At 43.3% G+C, this 17,546-nt stretch overlaps 1 protein-coding gene across 1 annotated transcript in view; it reads right to left on the reverse strand.

Annotated features, from left to right (window-relative positions):
• antxr2a (ANTXR cell adhesion molecule 2a) overlaps positions 1-17,546 on the reverse strand; it is an 87,538-nt gene that overhangs the window by 26,245 nt on the left and 43,747 nt on the right. The window contains exons 11-12 of the mRNA XM_041787460.1: positions 6,174-6,252; positions 4,573-4,668 (exon numbers count right to left, since the gene is read on the reverse strand). Coding sequence (XP_041643394.1) covers positions 4,573-4,668; positions 6,174-6,252 — 175 coding nt within the window. The remainder of the gene's footprint in view (positions 1-4,572; positions 4,669-6,173; positions 6,253-17,546) is intronic.

The raw sequence follows: 17,546 nt of genomic DNA on the forward strand, positions 1-17,546 counted from the left end.
GCCAGACATGCTGCAGGGGGTTTACATTTTAATGCCTTTGTTGGTTTTCCAAAATATGCTTCCATCTCATCCTGGACGGGCTCCCTTCAGGTCCACAAAGCCAGGTGACGTCTATCATTTAAGGGGCGGAGCAGGGGGAACGGGGTGGAGGTGAGGCGGGGGTGTGAGGGGGCGAATTTGCCTTCATCAGATCTCAGAGACACAGAAAAAGAGCAGAGAGCACCATCTGTGGCCCCGCGCTCATCGCCCCAAACCAGAATCTGCTGCTGTGGATTTTAGTAAACGCCGGGGGGTGGGGGGGTGGGGGGGGTCCTGACAGGGACGAGGACAAAGTGACGAAGTTTCAAGTTTTGCTAAAGAAAAAGTTTGAATAACAGAGAAGTCATTGGATTCAGATCCAATTATTAGCCTTGTTTGACCTCCTCGTTAACAAACTATCTACACTACATTGCCAAAAGTATTCACTCACCCATCCAGATACTGTTAATCAGGTGTTCCAATCACTTCCATGTCCACAGGTGTATAAAATCATCACCTAGGCATGCAGACTGTTTCTACAAACATCAGTGAAAGAATGGCTCGCTCTCAGGAGCTCAGTGAATTCCAGCGTGGTACTGTGATAGGATGCCACCTGTGCAACAAGTCCAGTGGTGAAATTTCCTGGCTCCTAAATATTCCACAGTCAGCTGTCAGTGGTATTAGAACAAAGTGGAAGCCATTGGGAACGACAGCAACTCAGCCACCAAGTGGTAGGCCACGTAAAATGACGGAGCGGGGTCAGAGGATGCTGAGGTCATAGTGAGCAGAGGTCGCCAACTTTCTGCAGAGTCGATGGCTACAGACCTCCAAACTTCATGTGGCCTTCAGATTAGCTCAAGAACAGTGGTAGAGAGCTTCATGGAATGGGTTTCCATGGTAACAGCTGCATCCATACATCACCAAGTGCAATGCAAAGCGTGGATGCAGTGGTGTAAAGCACGCCGCCACTGGACTCTAGAGCAGTGGAGACGCCTTCTCTGGAGTGACCAATCACGCTTCTCCATCTGGCAGTCTGATGGACCAGTCTGGGTTTGGGGGTTGCCAGGAGAACGGTACTTGTCTGACTGCATTGTGCCAAGTGTGAAGTTTGGTGGGGGGGGGTTATGGTGTGGGCTTGTTCTTCAGGAGCTGGGCTTGGCCCCTTAGTTCCAGTCAAAGGAACTCTGAATGCTTCAGCAGACCAAGAGATTCTGGACAATTCCATGCTCCCAACTTTGTGGGAACAGTTTGGGGATGGCCCCTTCCTGTTCCAACATGACTGTGCACCAGTGCACAAAGCAAGGTCCATAAAGACATGGAGGAGAGAGTTTGGTGTGGATCAACTTGACTGGCCTGCACAGAGTCCTGACCTCAACCCCCTAGAACACCTTTGGGATGAATTAGAGCGGAGACTTAGAGCCAGGCCTTCTGGTCCAACATCAGTGTGTGACCTCACTAATGTGCTTCTGGAAGAATGGTCAAAAATTCCCTTAAACACACTCCTAAAGCTTGTGGAAAGCTTTCCCAGAAGAGTTGAAGCTGTTATAGCTGCAAAGGGTGGACCCACGTCAGATTAAACCCTATGGATTAAGAATGGGATGTCAAGGGAGGTGAGCCAATACTTTTGGCAATATAGTGTATTTGTGAGGAGGCAAAAATATATATATTTTTTTCAATTTAATTTGCCTTATTGGCATGAACAGATCCATTACTGACAAAGCAGTGGATATTATAAAAAGTTTATTTCTTTTTTTTAATAATTCCCCACAAATATAACATCAACATGAAAACTGAATGTTGGTGGTCATTGTTGTTTGTTGTGGCCTTTTTATAACTGCCAGTAGGTTCAAGTCAGCTCAAACTCAAGTCACATCAAAAAATGCAGTCATAGATTGTTTTTTTAACTCTAATAGTGGATTCCTGTCAGAGCTGTTTGCATGTGTGTTTCCTGTTGATGCAAAGCGTTTGATTTGTGCACTCATGTGAGACCTCCCAGCCACCGTACAAACTAACTTGTGGATTTTCAATTCTCCTCTGTAAACAAACATGCTTACTATGATGATAAACCTCACTCTGATTTAATGCAGTTAGAATCAAAATGGTATTACCTTCCACTTCATCAGAGTTATCATTAAAAGCATGACCAAACGTATCTTATCTTATCTTATCTTAAGTTATCTTATCTTATCTTATCTTATCTTATCTTAAGTTATCATACAGGTAGATGTGTCATCTTTTAGAGCGATTACAAAGGCCTGGTATTATGATGAACCTCCACAGCCTTTAACATCATTCAGCAGGACTCCATGGTGAGTTTTAACCATACTTATATTGATGCTGTCCCTCCTAACTTTGTCTACAAATACCAAACATGCTTCAGCCTGGCTTATCTTCAGATTAAGATTATTCCTCCACTTCTGCAGACAGCTCAGAGTTCACTACAGAAAGACTAAAGATATTATTGACAAGAAAAAGAGTAAAAAGCACAAAATCAAGGAAGAACTGAGATGAACTTTAGCAGCAAAACTAAAACAAGACAGAGTGTTTAGAGAAACAGACTAATATTTTAATCTGCAGCAGATTAAACTGAGATTAAATCAGGAGGAGGAGTAATCTCTTCAATCCCCAGGTACAAAAATTAGAGACAAAAACAGTCTGATAACTTTGACACAATCTGTTGACATCCCTATCCTCACCTTCATCACCTTCATCATCATCACCTTCATCATCATCATCATCACCATCATCATCATCAGCATCATCATCATCATCATCATCATAATCATCACCATCATCATCATCATCATCATCAGCATCATCACATCAGCATCATCATCATCATCATCATCATCAGCATCATCATCATCATCATCATCATCATCACCATCATCATCAGCATCATCACATCACCGTCACCTTCATCACCTTCATCATCATCATCATCATCATCATCATCACCATCATCATCATCATCACCATCATCATCATCATCACCATCATCATCATCATCATCATCATCATCATCACATCACCATCATCATCATCATCATCATCATCACCATCATCATCATCATCATCACCATCATCATCATCATCATCATCATCATCACCATCATCATCATCATCACCATCATCATCATCATCACCATCATCATCATCATCATCATCATCATCATCATCACCATCATCATCATCATCATCACCATCATCACCATCATCATCATCATCACCATCATCATCAGCATCATCATCATCATCATCATCATCACCATCATCATCATCATCATCATCATCAGCATCATCACATCACCATCATCATCATCATCATCACATCACCATCATCATCATCAGCATCATCATCATCATCATCATCATCACCATCATCATCATCATCATCATCATCATCAGCATCATCACATCACCATCATCATCATCATCATCACATCACCATCACCATCATCATCACCATCATCATCATCATCATCATCACCGTCATCACCATCATCATCATCATCCTCATCCTCACCATCATCATCATCATCAACAGCATCATCACCATCATCATCATCATCATCATCATCATCATCACCATCACAACTATCATCATCATCATCATCATCATCATCATCACCACCACCACCATCATCATCATCATCATCCTCATCCTCATCCTCATCCTCATCCTCATCATCATCATCACCATCATCACCATCATCATCATCATCATCATCATCATCACCACCATCATCATCATCATCATCCTCATCCTCATCCTCATCATCATCATCACCATCATCACCATCATCATCACCATCACCACCATCATCATCCTCACCTTTATCATCATCATCATCATTTTTTATTTTCAATCTTTGTTCACATGAAATGATCTCAGATTTCTCAGAATGTTCATTTGATCAACAGGATGTGGGCGCCTCACTTCCTGTTTGAGGTTCTTCTTCTGTGGTGTTGCTAAGCCACCGAGGTAAACCGGAGATGAACTCATGTTTGAGACCACGTCCTGTCAGAGCGAGCTGCTCACTGACACACAAACATGGTTTACCTCAGCTCTCTACTTTGAATCGTTGTGAAACTACAGCTGATTGGACAACAGTGTTTATTCTCACCCCTGATCCTCTCTCTCTGTCCGGAATAGTAAAAATAAAAATGTCTGATATGTCCAACAGGATCCCTGATATCAGGACTCTGATCACATGGACACGGCATCACCAGGTCTCAGAGGTGTCACCACATACAACTGTATGACTAGAAGTTTCCCCATTCTAAAGACCCAAGGCCTGAAATATCACCATGAAAACGCTGAGCTGAATTTGTCAGTGACGGCTGTAATCAGACGTAGAGATGGCCGCTGGGATTAATATTATTTTAATAATTTCCTGCAGATAAACCAGGCCACATATGAATGCTTTGGCACAGCTCTTCTTCTGCTCTGAGTCTGCTGTAATGTCCGTAAAAACCATGAATCATCAGCTCTGTTTGCCCAAAGTGAAATATGTCATGAGTTTCTGTGGTTAGATGTGTAGAAACACTCACCACTTTGCAGCAGAGAGGCCAGAACCACCACATGAGGGCCAGAGCCACGAGGATCAGCAGAACCAGGAAGACGATGGCCACTGCCAAACCATCCGACTGCAGGGAGGAGGAGACGAGAAATAAGAAGTACGTCTTTGGATTTAAACCCAGGGATGAATGAGACCATTGAAATGCTAGTACTATTATATTATTATAATACAATTTAATATTACATATAATAAACACTGGTAGATAGGACTGTGTCAGGATGTCAGACTGGTACTATAATATTATTTTATATTTTATTATTTTAGATATAATATTATTTTATAAGGTATTTCTGGATGCAGCAGGTCTGGGTGTGGATAGTCAAACTGAACTCAGCTTAATAAAAATGTGGTTAATCAGTTAATGCATGATTAAAGGGGGGGGGGGGGGGGGGTTATCACACAGCTCCAGGTAGGTTTGGATGGATTTACCCTTAATAAATTAAATCATTATTTATAAACTGACTGTACTATCATTCAGGTTATCTCTGTCTGATATTAACATTAGTCTGATGATCTGAAACATTTCAGTGTGATCAGTCTTAAAAATGTGGGACAATCCTTTTCTTAGCTCTGTCTTAATAAAAGTTTGTCCAGTGCCACTGCCTCTGTTTCCTGTACGTGATAATAAAAACGCAATAATAGGACACATTTAGAGACTACATTTAAAGAAGTGATTTGTCTTCATGTGATAAAAATGGAGGATGGAGAGGGAGGGAGTTCTGCTAATGAGGAAGTCAGAGGATTGGGTCAACCACGTACTGAAACCACAACATGAGCAACAAGAACTGAAATATTTACTGAGAAATAAAGAGCAGAGGTTATGACCCAGAAATAAGGTCTGCATCAGTGTGGTCCTTTAAATGTGAGCCCAAAACAGCATCATAGAGACTTTGAAGGAGAGGCAGTATGTTGGAAATGTAGAGGGATTTTTATTGTTAAATCAGGGTTAAATTTTTAATTTTGGACCTGGAATGATATAAATGACTGATTCATTAACATCCTTCTGTCATGAGAGCAGAACTGTCTGTGCTGGGAGAGAATTTGTGTGTCGTTTCTTCTTTCAATTCAATTTAGAGTCAAAACTTAGAAAATTACAAACATTATTCAGTTATCTTTTATCTCTAAGTCTGCTTTTTAAATTTTATTTTTAATGTTAGAATAAAACTGAATATTAATAAATAGAATAAAATAAAACAAAATAAAATAAATCACATTTGAAAAAGAGGGCAGAAATACCAAGAGCAAGGGTGCCTTTTCAATGCACTAATCATAAAAATAAAAATTAAAAAAACTTTTGTTTGTGTTATGCTGCATTGGATCAACAAAGAAAAAGGAAATATTAATTATTAAAATTAAATTTAGTTTGTCTTTTTTCTTTCAAAATTCAAACCAAAAGGTTTAATACTTTCATTTTAAACGGAAAAATTAAATGTTGATATGCATGACTTCAGACTTTAATGTGAACTGCACTATCACTAAAAGCTGCCCTGCAGTAGTGAGGTGAATTATTCCTACAGCCCCGTTAGTCTGCACTCATAAATTAGTGCAAAGATGGAGATGAATGTGACTCACACAGGTGGAGGCGTGGATGGTGTAGGCGCTGGAGATGAAGGATTTCCCGTTATTTAGACTGATCAGAACATCCATTTTCCTGCAAGGAGAAAAATACAATCAGTGTTTCATTACTGGATATCTTCAACCATATCTACCGAATACAAAAGAACCTGACTGATATCTGCAGACTGATATAGACTGATATCTGCAGACTGATATAGACTGATATAGACTGATATCTGCAGACTGATATAGACTGATATCTGCAGACTGATATAGACTGATATCTGCAGACTGATATAGACTGATATAGACTGATATAGACTGATATCTGCAGACTGATATAGACTGATATCTGCAGACTGATATAGACTGATATCTGCAGACTGATATAGACTGATATAGACTGATATAGACTGATATCTGCAGACTGATATAGACTGATATAGACTGATATAGACTGATATAGACTGATATCTGCAGACTGATATAGACTGATATCTGCAGACTGATATAGACTGATATAGACTGATATCTGCAGACTGATATAGACTGATATCTGCAGACTGATATAGACTGATATCTGCAGACTGATATAGACTGATATCTGCAGACTGATATAGACTGATATCTGCAGACTGATATAGACTGATATCTGCAGACTGATATAGACTGATATCTGCAGACTGATATAGACTGATATCTGCAGACTGATATTCACACATTTACCCCAAATTAGGTCATTTCAAGCCTTCAGCCATATTTTTAGCATAAAGCCACTGCAAGAGAAAGACAGAGAGCGCTGCTGAGATGATACCAACATGGTGACAACTTTAGGAAAAATGGGAGGATTGGGTAAGGAGGAAAGGTTTCCCTATGTTGCACGTATAGGTCTGCAATATTTGGAATGATGGGTGGAGCCGGTGGGCTGCAGGGATTCCCTTCGCTGCACAACATTTGAAAACGGGTGGAACAGGGAGGGAGCATTTAGCACTCTGAAATAATGGAACCAGAGACCACGAGTGTCCCTGCAGGAGGTTAGAGCATAGCTGCACACAGCCATGAACATTCAAGAATATGCATGTGCATATTTAAATATGACTTTGATTTCAGCAAAAAACTCACCTACCTACAGTGGTTTTATTTTAGACCAAACTTCTTTTATTCACAGATTGTTACACTCATGGTAACCCCCCACCCCCGAAATAAGCTCATCATTTAGATTAAATAAAAGAGAGGCATGCAAACATTGCTGGATAAATAAATATGTTTATTTGAATTTTGCAGCTCATTGTTCTTGTCAGTGGCAGACTAGTTCAGAAATGATGAATAACAGATTTTTTATGATACAGAGGAAAATCTCATCACCACTGCCTCTGCTTTATATCAGAGGGAAAATGTATATGTGTGATTTTAGTGGAGGAAACAAACGAGCCGAGGCATCAACAAGTTGTCTGAGGTGTCAGAGTTCACGGTGCCGGAAAGTTCCACCTTTAAATATTAATACTCAGTAAATCAGAAAGGTGCAGAGCAGTCGGTTCACAATAATCTGAGCGCTCTGCAGAGAGTCGGACACACGGTCTGCTCGCTCATCTGTCGGGAGCCGCGGGAGGACCGAGGCCCACGGCGCCGCCTCGGGCTACATCACAGCAGAGCAAAGAGCGCACCTCTTATTATTCAGCCACTCGGGCTCTTTATTCTGGCCTCCTGTACGCCGCCGCACACTCACAGCTGGCCTCCACACACACGAACACTCTTCTTCTCTTTCTGAGTCGGAGGATTCCAGGCGTTTCACTCGTTCCGTTTCCTGAATTCTCATTAAAGCGCAGTAATTGGATCGGCCGTAATAGACATATGGAAATTGCGGTGCCGTTCATCATTAGGGTTTTAATTGTGCCCGCTTTGGCCTCAGATTTCTCCGTCTAAATAAGTCATAGGAGTTCATGAGGCTGGTTAGCTCCAAGCTCTGTCCATCCACACGCTGACAGCGGTGATAATGAGAGGAGGCCCCCCGCTGAGTCTGAACGCTCACTTTAAACCACTGTCTCCTCTCTTTAGCACGGTGCTGATGTCAGACGTTTCAATCCTGCAACAGGATTTCTCTGTGAGCTCCAACCAAGCTGTTGATTGTCTCTCTGAAGACAGAAGATGTTTGGTTATTTCATCTGCACAGAGGAAATTACTCCCATCAGCCATCACCAGAGAGAGTTTAGGACCTACAGAGGTCTGGAAGGTAAGCTGGATAAACCAAAGATAGAAACGTGTTTTTTTGTGTGTCTGGGTTGATCCCTGCTTTCTCTCTGCAGCTCAGCGAACCGTTCCAGTCTCTGCGTGTTAACTAAGAGCTGGGTGGGGGGGTGGGGGTGGGGGGCTAATTTAGCTGACACCTTCAGACAGTGATAATGGTGGGGAGGTTGTTAATCAAGCTGGAGGTGCAAAGGAGGAGAGCTCCAAGCTAGCACTGATAAACCCTCCTCTGCCCCCCCCCCCCCACACACACACACACACACCTCACAGACATCTTCAACACACCACAACCCAACCAGAGAGAGAGAGAGAGAGGCTGAGGCTCCGCTACAGAGATCCTGTTTAGTGGTCAGAACGAGCTGCAGGGCCTGTAGACAAACAAAACCTTCAGTTGTTCCACCTTCCTGGTGTCAGGCATGAACTACAATCAGAGATCAGTGCTTTTTTTCTGATCCAGCACCTGAAAACCACCAGCTGGGAAATTTTAAAAGTCACTGTTAAAGGGCTAGTTACATGCACATCAATGGACAGGGCTTTTTGATCAGTCCAATCAGAGAGCCCCCTCTGATAGCAGTAGCTGCTGAGCTACTTCCTGTTAGACAGACTTTGGCAGAGACCAAATCTTGGTGGGTGGTGGTGAGATTGTGACTTCAATTTGGTTCTTCAGCATGGTGGAAATGTTCTTGGGGAGTCTGCTGCCTGGTGATCCAGGAGTATTTCCGTCTGTTTCTTTAACTCACGGTCAGTTCTGGAAACGTCCTCTCTGACTATTCAACCATCAACCATCACAAACAATGCTAACCCCCTAGTTCCACACACTCATCTGTGTACGCCAGAGCAAATCGCTCCCTTTCCAGTCTATCATTGCAGTTCCACTGTGCAGATTCTGATCTGTCTCCAGCACATTCTAGAAGGACCACTTGGCTCGAACCAGGTCTATTTTATGGCACCGCCTGCAGCCAAACTGTGTCAGTCCCATAGAGCAGATCGATCAGAAAAACAGGGCAAACGTGCAAAGCATCCATACAACACACTGCACAGACTCCAGATCACCGTCGGTCAGAAAAAAGTGCTGCAGGCCCTGAACGCAGTGCAGGTGGAGTATGTGTAAAGTGAGGGTTACATACAGTTAGCCACAATCCAGGGGGTGTGTGTCAACTGGGGCTAAACGAATGCCAAAAATAATCTAAATGATGTGGGATTGTTTTTAGGTTGCCCATCTTATGCGTTGTTAAACAAACACAAGCAATAAATCACTCTTTATGAAAAAGAGCACCATATCAGATCAATAACACTAGGAATAAATAACATTTTGATTTATATGGCAAATTTGAGATTGGTTGCTATATTGAAGGGGATGATCTTTTCTTGTTATTCTTGTTTTGAGTAAGAAAAACACATACATGAGGGAGAAAAGTAGGATTTTTGTAAAAAAAAAAAAAACTCAAAAGAAACTGTTTGTATAGAGCAGTGAAACTCAATGTGTGGCTCTTTTATGTCTTAATTTGAAATATTATTTCCCCAGAAACCTTAAAAAGAGGAAACTTTTTGCCCATTTCTGACTTTGTTTTGACACTTTTTCCCAGTTTTCTCATGTTTTTCCATCACTTTTAACCCATTTTTGCCATCTTTTGCCCACTTTTGCTATTGTTTGGCCATTTTTTTCCATCACTTTAAATCCACTTTACCACCTTCTAGCAACTTCAACCCTTTATTGCCACTTTTCTGTCACTTGTGATCTATGTTGCCACCTTTTTCCCTATCTTTGCCCACTGTTGCCTTTGTTTAACCACTTTTGTTGCTTATTTTTCTTAATTTTTCCTTTTTTATCACTTTTAACCTATTTTACCACCTTTTTACAACATTAAACCCTTTTAGACCCGTTGCAACCCTTTTTTGCCACTATTTTTACTCTTTCAACAAGTTTGCCAATTTCAACCCATTGTTTAGCCACTTTTTGCCTATTTTTGCCATCTCCATGATCCCCTAGTTGCCTGGGCCCCAGAAAGCTCTCCCCTTTATTTACCCTTATACACCACCTTGACTGTAACATTATTTGAAAAGTCTATGCTGTATTGATACGAATATGGCATGCCTTAAGATTTTGGCTTAACCTTGGGTGAGCCTTGGGTGAAAAAAGTTTGAAAACCACTGCCCTATATAACGCCGGGTCCTAGAGAGCTGCCCCCTCATGGATGGCCCTGACTGCTTGTGGCATTAATATAATGTATAGAATCTAATCATTAAAGTAGTCAGCTTAATTTCAGTGGTTAAATGGGAGGATCCCGGGATGCAGAAACGCCCTGGTAACTGAGACCCACACACCGCTGACAGACCGGCCACAAACCAACATCCAAGGAATCAAACTGGTCCATACTGACAATAATAAAACCTAAAACCTGAACGTTTCTCTGGATCAACCATGAAACAAAGAGAGCCAGAGAGAGGAGCAGGATGAAATCAGTGGCATTAAAAAGATGGGGATGAATGATTTAGAACGTGTCTCTCTGTCAGTGAACTTTTCTGGTGTTGAAAGCTGCTGAGTGACAGCGGGGAGTAGGGCAGCTGCTCTCTGGGTCCATGCTGATGTTTGAATAAATGGGAGATGAGAGGGCAGATTGTCAGAGAGCGACTCGGCCTCTCTGGGACTCCAGGTGAATAACAGAAGGCTTCTCCTCGCTGCACGTCTCCGGCTCCTCGTGCACAAACTTTGTCCCGTTCGGCTCCCTGAAGAATCCACCAGAAAGTCAAACCGCAGTGACGTTAAGCCTTGCTGATGCGATGCAGCTGGAGCGGCTGACAACGGTGACGCTAATGGCTTTCAAACTTCTCTTAAAGATGTGAAAATTGAGCCGGCTGAATAATTCACAGCTGAGCATATGTGAGGGCTGTCACCGGGCATCCAGCAGCCATCGCTCTGCAGAGTTTGTGTGGCAGAAGTTCTGATCTCTGCGTGAAGCCTGGGGACCAGATGAGAAGTTGTGCCGGGGCGTGAGACGGCCACCGTTTGGAGGGAAGTGACAGGCACTCACAGAGATGGGCTGATGTGCTCTAGAGAGACAGACTGTCACAGTTAGGCTCAGAAAAACACCCCAACGTGGGAGAAGGTCTGAGCTGAAGTGCCCGGAAACACCGACAAAACTTTGAAAAATTCAGTTACAAGAAGTTCAGGAGATTTAAAATATCATTTATCTTAATCATTGCTTTCATCACTGATGACATGGATCTAACTTTGAAAATCAGACGGATTGCCCAGATTCTTGTCTGCCATCAGGGCGAGCGTTACTAAAGGAGAATGACCAATCCGCATCATTATAGCAGAAAGAGGCGGAGCTACAGGTGAGGTTTAGTTGAAGTGACTCCAATCCTGCAAAAAATGGCAGCCGGTGAAAAGATGATGGTGGAAGCAGCTATATAAAGTTCCCAGCTGGCTCCACTGAGAGTGAACAATCTGGCTGATAGGAGAGATCAGCTGATGGAGTTAACCTGATGTGGCGGTGCACACTAACAATCTGATTGTTCCATAATGATGGTGAAGGGGCCCTCAGGGGCCACGTCATTAAAAACAGGCATGATTCTGTAGTGAAATCCCTGCATGGGCTCAGGATTATTCCAGAAATCATCGTCTGTCAACACAGTTGGCCGTGCCATCCACCAATGACAGTTAAAGCTGGATCATGGAGAGAAGAAGCCATATGTGACCAGGATCCAGAACCACCGTGGTCCGTCTTCTCTGGACCAAAGCTCATTTAACATGGACTGAGGAAACATGGAAAACTGTTCTGTGGTCAGAGGAGACATGGAAAACTGTTCTGTGGTCAGAGGAAACCACAGACGCCGTGTCCTGTGGACTAAAGAGGAGAGGGAGCATCCAGCTTGTTCTCCTGGCTCAGGTCTAAAGCCTGCATCTCTGATGGGACGGGGTTGCATTAGTGCCTATGGCGTGGGCAGCTCTAACATCTGGAAAGGAACTATCAATGCAACATATGCTCCCATCCAGACAACGTCTCTGTCAGGGAAGGCTGCCACTATTTCAGCAAGACCATGCTAAACCACATACCACATCCATCACAACAGCATGGCTTCACAGGAGAAGAGTCAAGGTCCTGAACTGGTCTGCCTGCAGTCCAGACCTTTAACCAATAGAAAACATTTGGGGCATCAGAAAAAGGAAAAATCCAGCAAAGACCCAGGACTGTTGAGCAGCTAGAATCCAACACCGGACAAGAATGGGACAACATTCCTCTCCCATCAGCTGGTCTCCTCCCTTAACATACATTTCCAGTCTGTTGGTAAAGAAGAGGAGATGCTACACGGTGGTAAACATAGTCCTGTCCCAACTTTTTTGAAATTCACACCAAGCTAATACTTCTCTGAAATGTTAAAGTGTCTCAGTTTAGCCTCTGGTCTGTTGTTTCTCTTCTTTTGTGAATCAAATTTGAGTTTATGAGATCTGACTATCACTGACTTCTGTTTTTACTGACATTTACACAGCGTCCTAACTTTTTTTGGAACAGGGGTTTTACCGGTATGTTAGTTTTGTATGTCAGATAAGCTCTGCCAGTACAGCAGATCAGTGGTTCTCAACCTTGGGGTTGGGACACCCTTTGGGGTCGTGAGACACTGAGAGGGGGTCTCCAGATGCCCTAAAAAAAAACTAAGTATATATTTTTTTAAATTACACTGTTGCCACTTTGCACCAATTTGGCCAAATTTTAAACCCTTTTCCAACCATTTTAACACATTTTTACCACTCAGTACCCATTTTTGTCCATTTCAAACCCTTTCCACCAATTTTTTATCTGTTTTTGCCACTTCTAAACCAGTTCTTTCCACTTAAGCCTAATGTTCCCTCTGTTGACCCATTGTTGCCACTATTAACCCCTTTTTTTACCACTTTTTACACCCAATGTGTCCAATTTTAACCACATTTCACTACTTGATGTGTCCATTATTGCCATTTTAACCAATTTCTGCCAATATCTGCCTTTTTTTCCTGTCTCAGTTAACCCTTTTTTGCCGGTTTATCAATTCTTCCATTTCATTTCACCACATTTCCACCCCTATTAGCCCATTTAAAGCCATTTCAGCCACGTTTTAGCTCCATTTTACCACTATTTACTTTTTTTGCCACTCTAACCCATTTCTGCTACTTTAAAAATCCACCATCATCTATCATCCATCCATCCATCATCCATCCATCCATCCATCCAACCATCCATCCATCCATACATACATCCATCTATCCATCCATCCATACATACATCCAACCATCCATCCAACCATCTATACATCCATCCATCCATCCATCCATCCATACATACATCCAACCACCCATCCATCCATCATCCATCCATCCATCCATCCATCCATCCATCCATCCAACCATCCATCCATCCATCCATCCATCCATCCAACCATCCATCCATCCATCCATCCATCCATCCAACCATCCATCCATCCATCCATACATCCAACCACCCATCCATCCATCCATCCATCCATCCAGCCATCCAGCCATCCATCCATCCATACATCCATTCATCCATCCATAAATACATACATCCAACCATCCATGCATCCAATCATCCATCCATCCAACCATCCAATCATCCATCCATCCATCATCCATCCATTCACACATCCAACCACCCATCCATCCATCCATCCATCCAACCATCCATCCATACATCCATCCATCCATCCATCCATACATACATACATCCAACCATCCATGCATCCAATCATCCATACATCCAACCATCCAATCATCCATCCATTCACACATCCAACCATCCATCCATCAATACACCCATCCATCCATCATCCATCCATCCATCCATCCATCCATCCAACCATAAATCTAATCATCCAACCATCCATCCATCCATCCATCCATCCATCATCCATCCATCCAACCATAAATCTAATCATCCAACCATCCATCCATCCAACCATCCAATCATCCATCCATCCATCCATCCATCCAGCCATCCATCCATCCATACATCCATTCATCCATCCATCCATCCAACCATCCATCCATCCATCCATCCATCCAACCATCCATCCAACCATCCATCCATACATACATACATCCAACCATCCATGCATCCAATCATCCATACATCCAACCATCCAATCATCCATCCATCCATCATCCATCCATTCACACATCCAACCATCCATCCATCAATACACCCATCCATCCATCATCCATCCATCCATCCATCCAACCATCCATCCATCATCCATCCATCCCACTGAGTGCTATCCAGAATTCAGTAGAGGGTTGCTTTCAGCCTATGTTGATTTCCTGAATGCGTTGGACACAGATTCACTCATCCACCACAGATTCTGGTCCAGAGCGTGCTGTGAGGTGTGGTGCTCCATCTCTCATGTCTTCCCTCTGGATGCTGGTGTGTTGTAGTGAACTTTAAAAAAGGTTTAACATTTTTTGTTTTGGTTTAATTTCCTCTTTCTGCTTTATTAAGTATTTGAGTGAGTCTACTATCAAGGACTTTTTCAACCAAACTAACTAAATATATATTTATACAAAACTCTGAGGAAAAAAATGTCCTAAACCTGCTTTACATTTATTTATTTAAATTGAAATAGTTTGTTTTAATATTTAGTTGTCGGCAGTAAGTGAAATATCAGCCCACTCTCACAGTAATGATAATACTACTGACCTCTGTATGTTAGAAATAATCACTAACCCCCACTAGAAGACCCCCCCCCACACACTTATTATATTCTTAATTGTGCATGGCTGTGTTCAACCACCTTTAGGTAGAGTGGGGGTCTCGGGTCCCTGGCACCTTTATTTTGGGGGTTGCGGGCTGAAAAGGTTGGGAACCCCTGCAGTAGATGATGTCTTGGATAGGGTCCCACTCTGTGTTTTGCATAAATTCTGATTTCTGTTTAAGTTAACAAAGGTTAAAAACGTTTTTTTCAGGTCTGTAAGTCTCCTCCTAAAACTATGGGGGGCTGGGGTCTCATGTCTGTGCCTGCCTTGGGCCCCACATAAGCTAAATCTGTCAGTGGGTTATAAATATGTTCTGAGTTTATAGCTGAAGAATTGTCCACGCCTCATTCCTCTCCTGTAAAATGAAGCCCTGCATCCGTCGGTTTCTGTGTCGCCGTTTCCCTCCTCAGACTGTGACATCATGTCATCCTGCCCGTCTGTGTCCCAACATGGAGGACGATGAGGGACAGCTTTATCATAAACATCTTCATCCCCCGCTGCAGCAGATGGAGCCTTGTCCCTGGGACAGCCTGTTTAATTATTGACTAGCATTAGCATTAGCTACTGTACCTGCGATGTAAAGCAGGTGTCGACTCCCCCCTCAGTTATTTTTTCTCCTTGTGAAAACACCAGGTGAGGACACGCTGCCGCACCAGCGCAGCCACTTAACCTCTAGATCGGGGCCCCAGCAGGGTGTGCGGGGCCCCCGACGGGGACGTACGGTGGGGGGAGGGAGGGCGTCAGCAGATGCCGGAGTTTGAGGCCTGATGCCGCAGCTGTCAGCACAGATGATGCCTCTGCTGAGAGCGCTCCTACACGAGCGAGCGAGCGCTGTGATTCCTGCACGGCCAGGCTGGATGTGAACCCCCCCGCCGGGACAGGAAGCTGCAGCTGAGCTCTTCCTCTTCTGCTCAAACTAAAATATGTTCCCCAGCAAAGCTTCTCGGAGAGGTCGGGACACAGAGCGAGGCGGCGCCGCCGAGGAGGAGGCCTCACGTGGAACAGAACACGCTCCAGAATGTGCAGTCGAACGGCGATTCTTCTCCGGCTGAGTAGAGCCGTGTTAGCGGAGCGCCCCGTGCGCCGGGAGCGGCGATGGAGCAGAAGCAGACAGATGGACGGAGACGGAAGTTTCCAGGGCTCCTCGTTCCACGCAGGTGGTCCTGGGTGCAGGGATTGTCAGCGCGTGGTGAATTATTTAAATGGGGAGCGTGGAAAAGGGAATGGCTGCATCTGTCGCACATCCTTTTAGAGCCCCTCCAGCAGATGTGTTTACTCACCGCCCGTAGCAGCTAACTGCTTAATGGGTCACCATCGGCAGCCAAGAGTTAATTAAGCAGGCCGTCTGCAAATGGCAGCACCGAGCGCTGCAGGCCCGTGCTTTACAGATGTAGACGCTCAAATTAACCTTTTTACTGCAACCTCAGTGAGCCGGCCAAAACCTCTCCGATTCTGGGCTCGCCTCCTTTTTCTCTATTCAGGAGAAACACGAGGAGGACGGTCTCCTCAGGAGCAGCCGGGTTCAAGGGCAGGCGTTTTCTCCACACCGCCGCCATGAGAGGAACAAAATAAAAACAGCTTCACATTCATGAGGAAAGCATGGTGTAGAAATAAAAACACTGGCTCTCTTCAAGGCTCCACTGAAGAGGATCTAAGACCAGCTCTACTGATCCCATCTGGACTTGGTCCAGAAAACAGAAGAAAGGAAGGGGAATAAGAGATGATTGGTCAGAAAATGTGTGTGTGTGCACTGAAGAAATGAGCAGCAAGTCTGAACTTCTACCACCATAACATTCAGAATTAAACTGTTCCTCCCAGGTGCTGGACTCTGTCGGCCCTGAATCCTTCGGCTGTAATCCAACAGACCTGACGTCAGACTGGGACTGGTTTAAAGGTTCACAGTCACGGCTGCACCACGGCGGGATCGTCTCTGCAAATCTAACTTATGCAATAAAACCAGCAAAAGTCTGTTCTCCATAAATATAATGACTAGTACAGGGATCATCAACTGGCGGCCCGGGGGCCACATCAGGCCCCCAGAACATGACCGGTATTTTATGCAGTATGCGATATTTTGGGACTGGTTTTATTTATATTTTATTTTCTTAATGAACTCCCTACAGCTATTAAAACAACTCAAAAAACAATGAGACTGAATCAATTTAATTGGCTTAACCTGGCTTCATGTTTCATTTTTAGAAATCCACCTGTTAGTTATTATTGACAATAATGCATGTTAATCATATATTTATCAGTTGATTCTTGACAAAAATGGGAATGAACAATAAAAACATAAAAAATGAAAAAATATAATATTTGAAATAAAGAAATGTAACATTAAAATTCGAATAAGGCATAAAAATAAAGCATTACAAAGATGGAAAAAGGGAATAAAA

The sequence above is a fragment of the Cheilinus undulatus genome, linkage group 5 (assembly GCF_018320785.1).
Source record: "Cheilinus undulatus linkage group 5, ASM1832078v1, whole genome shotgun sequence".
NCBI lineage: Eukaryota > Metazoa > Chordata > Actinopteri > Labriformes > Labridae > Cheilinus > Cheilinus undulatus.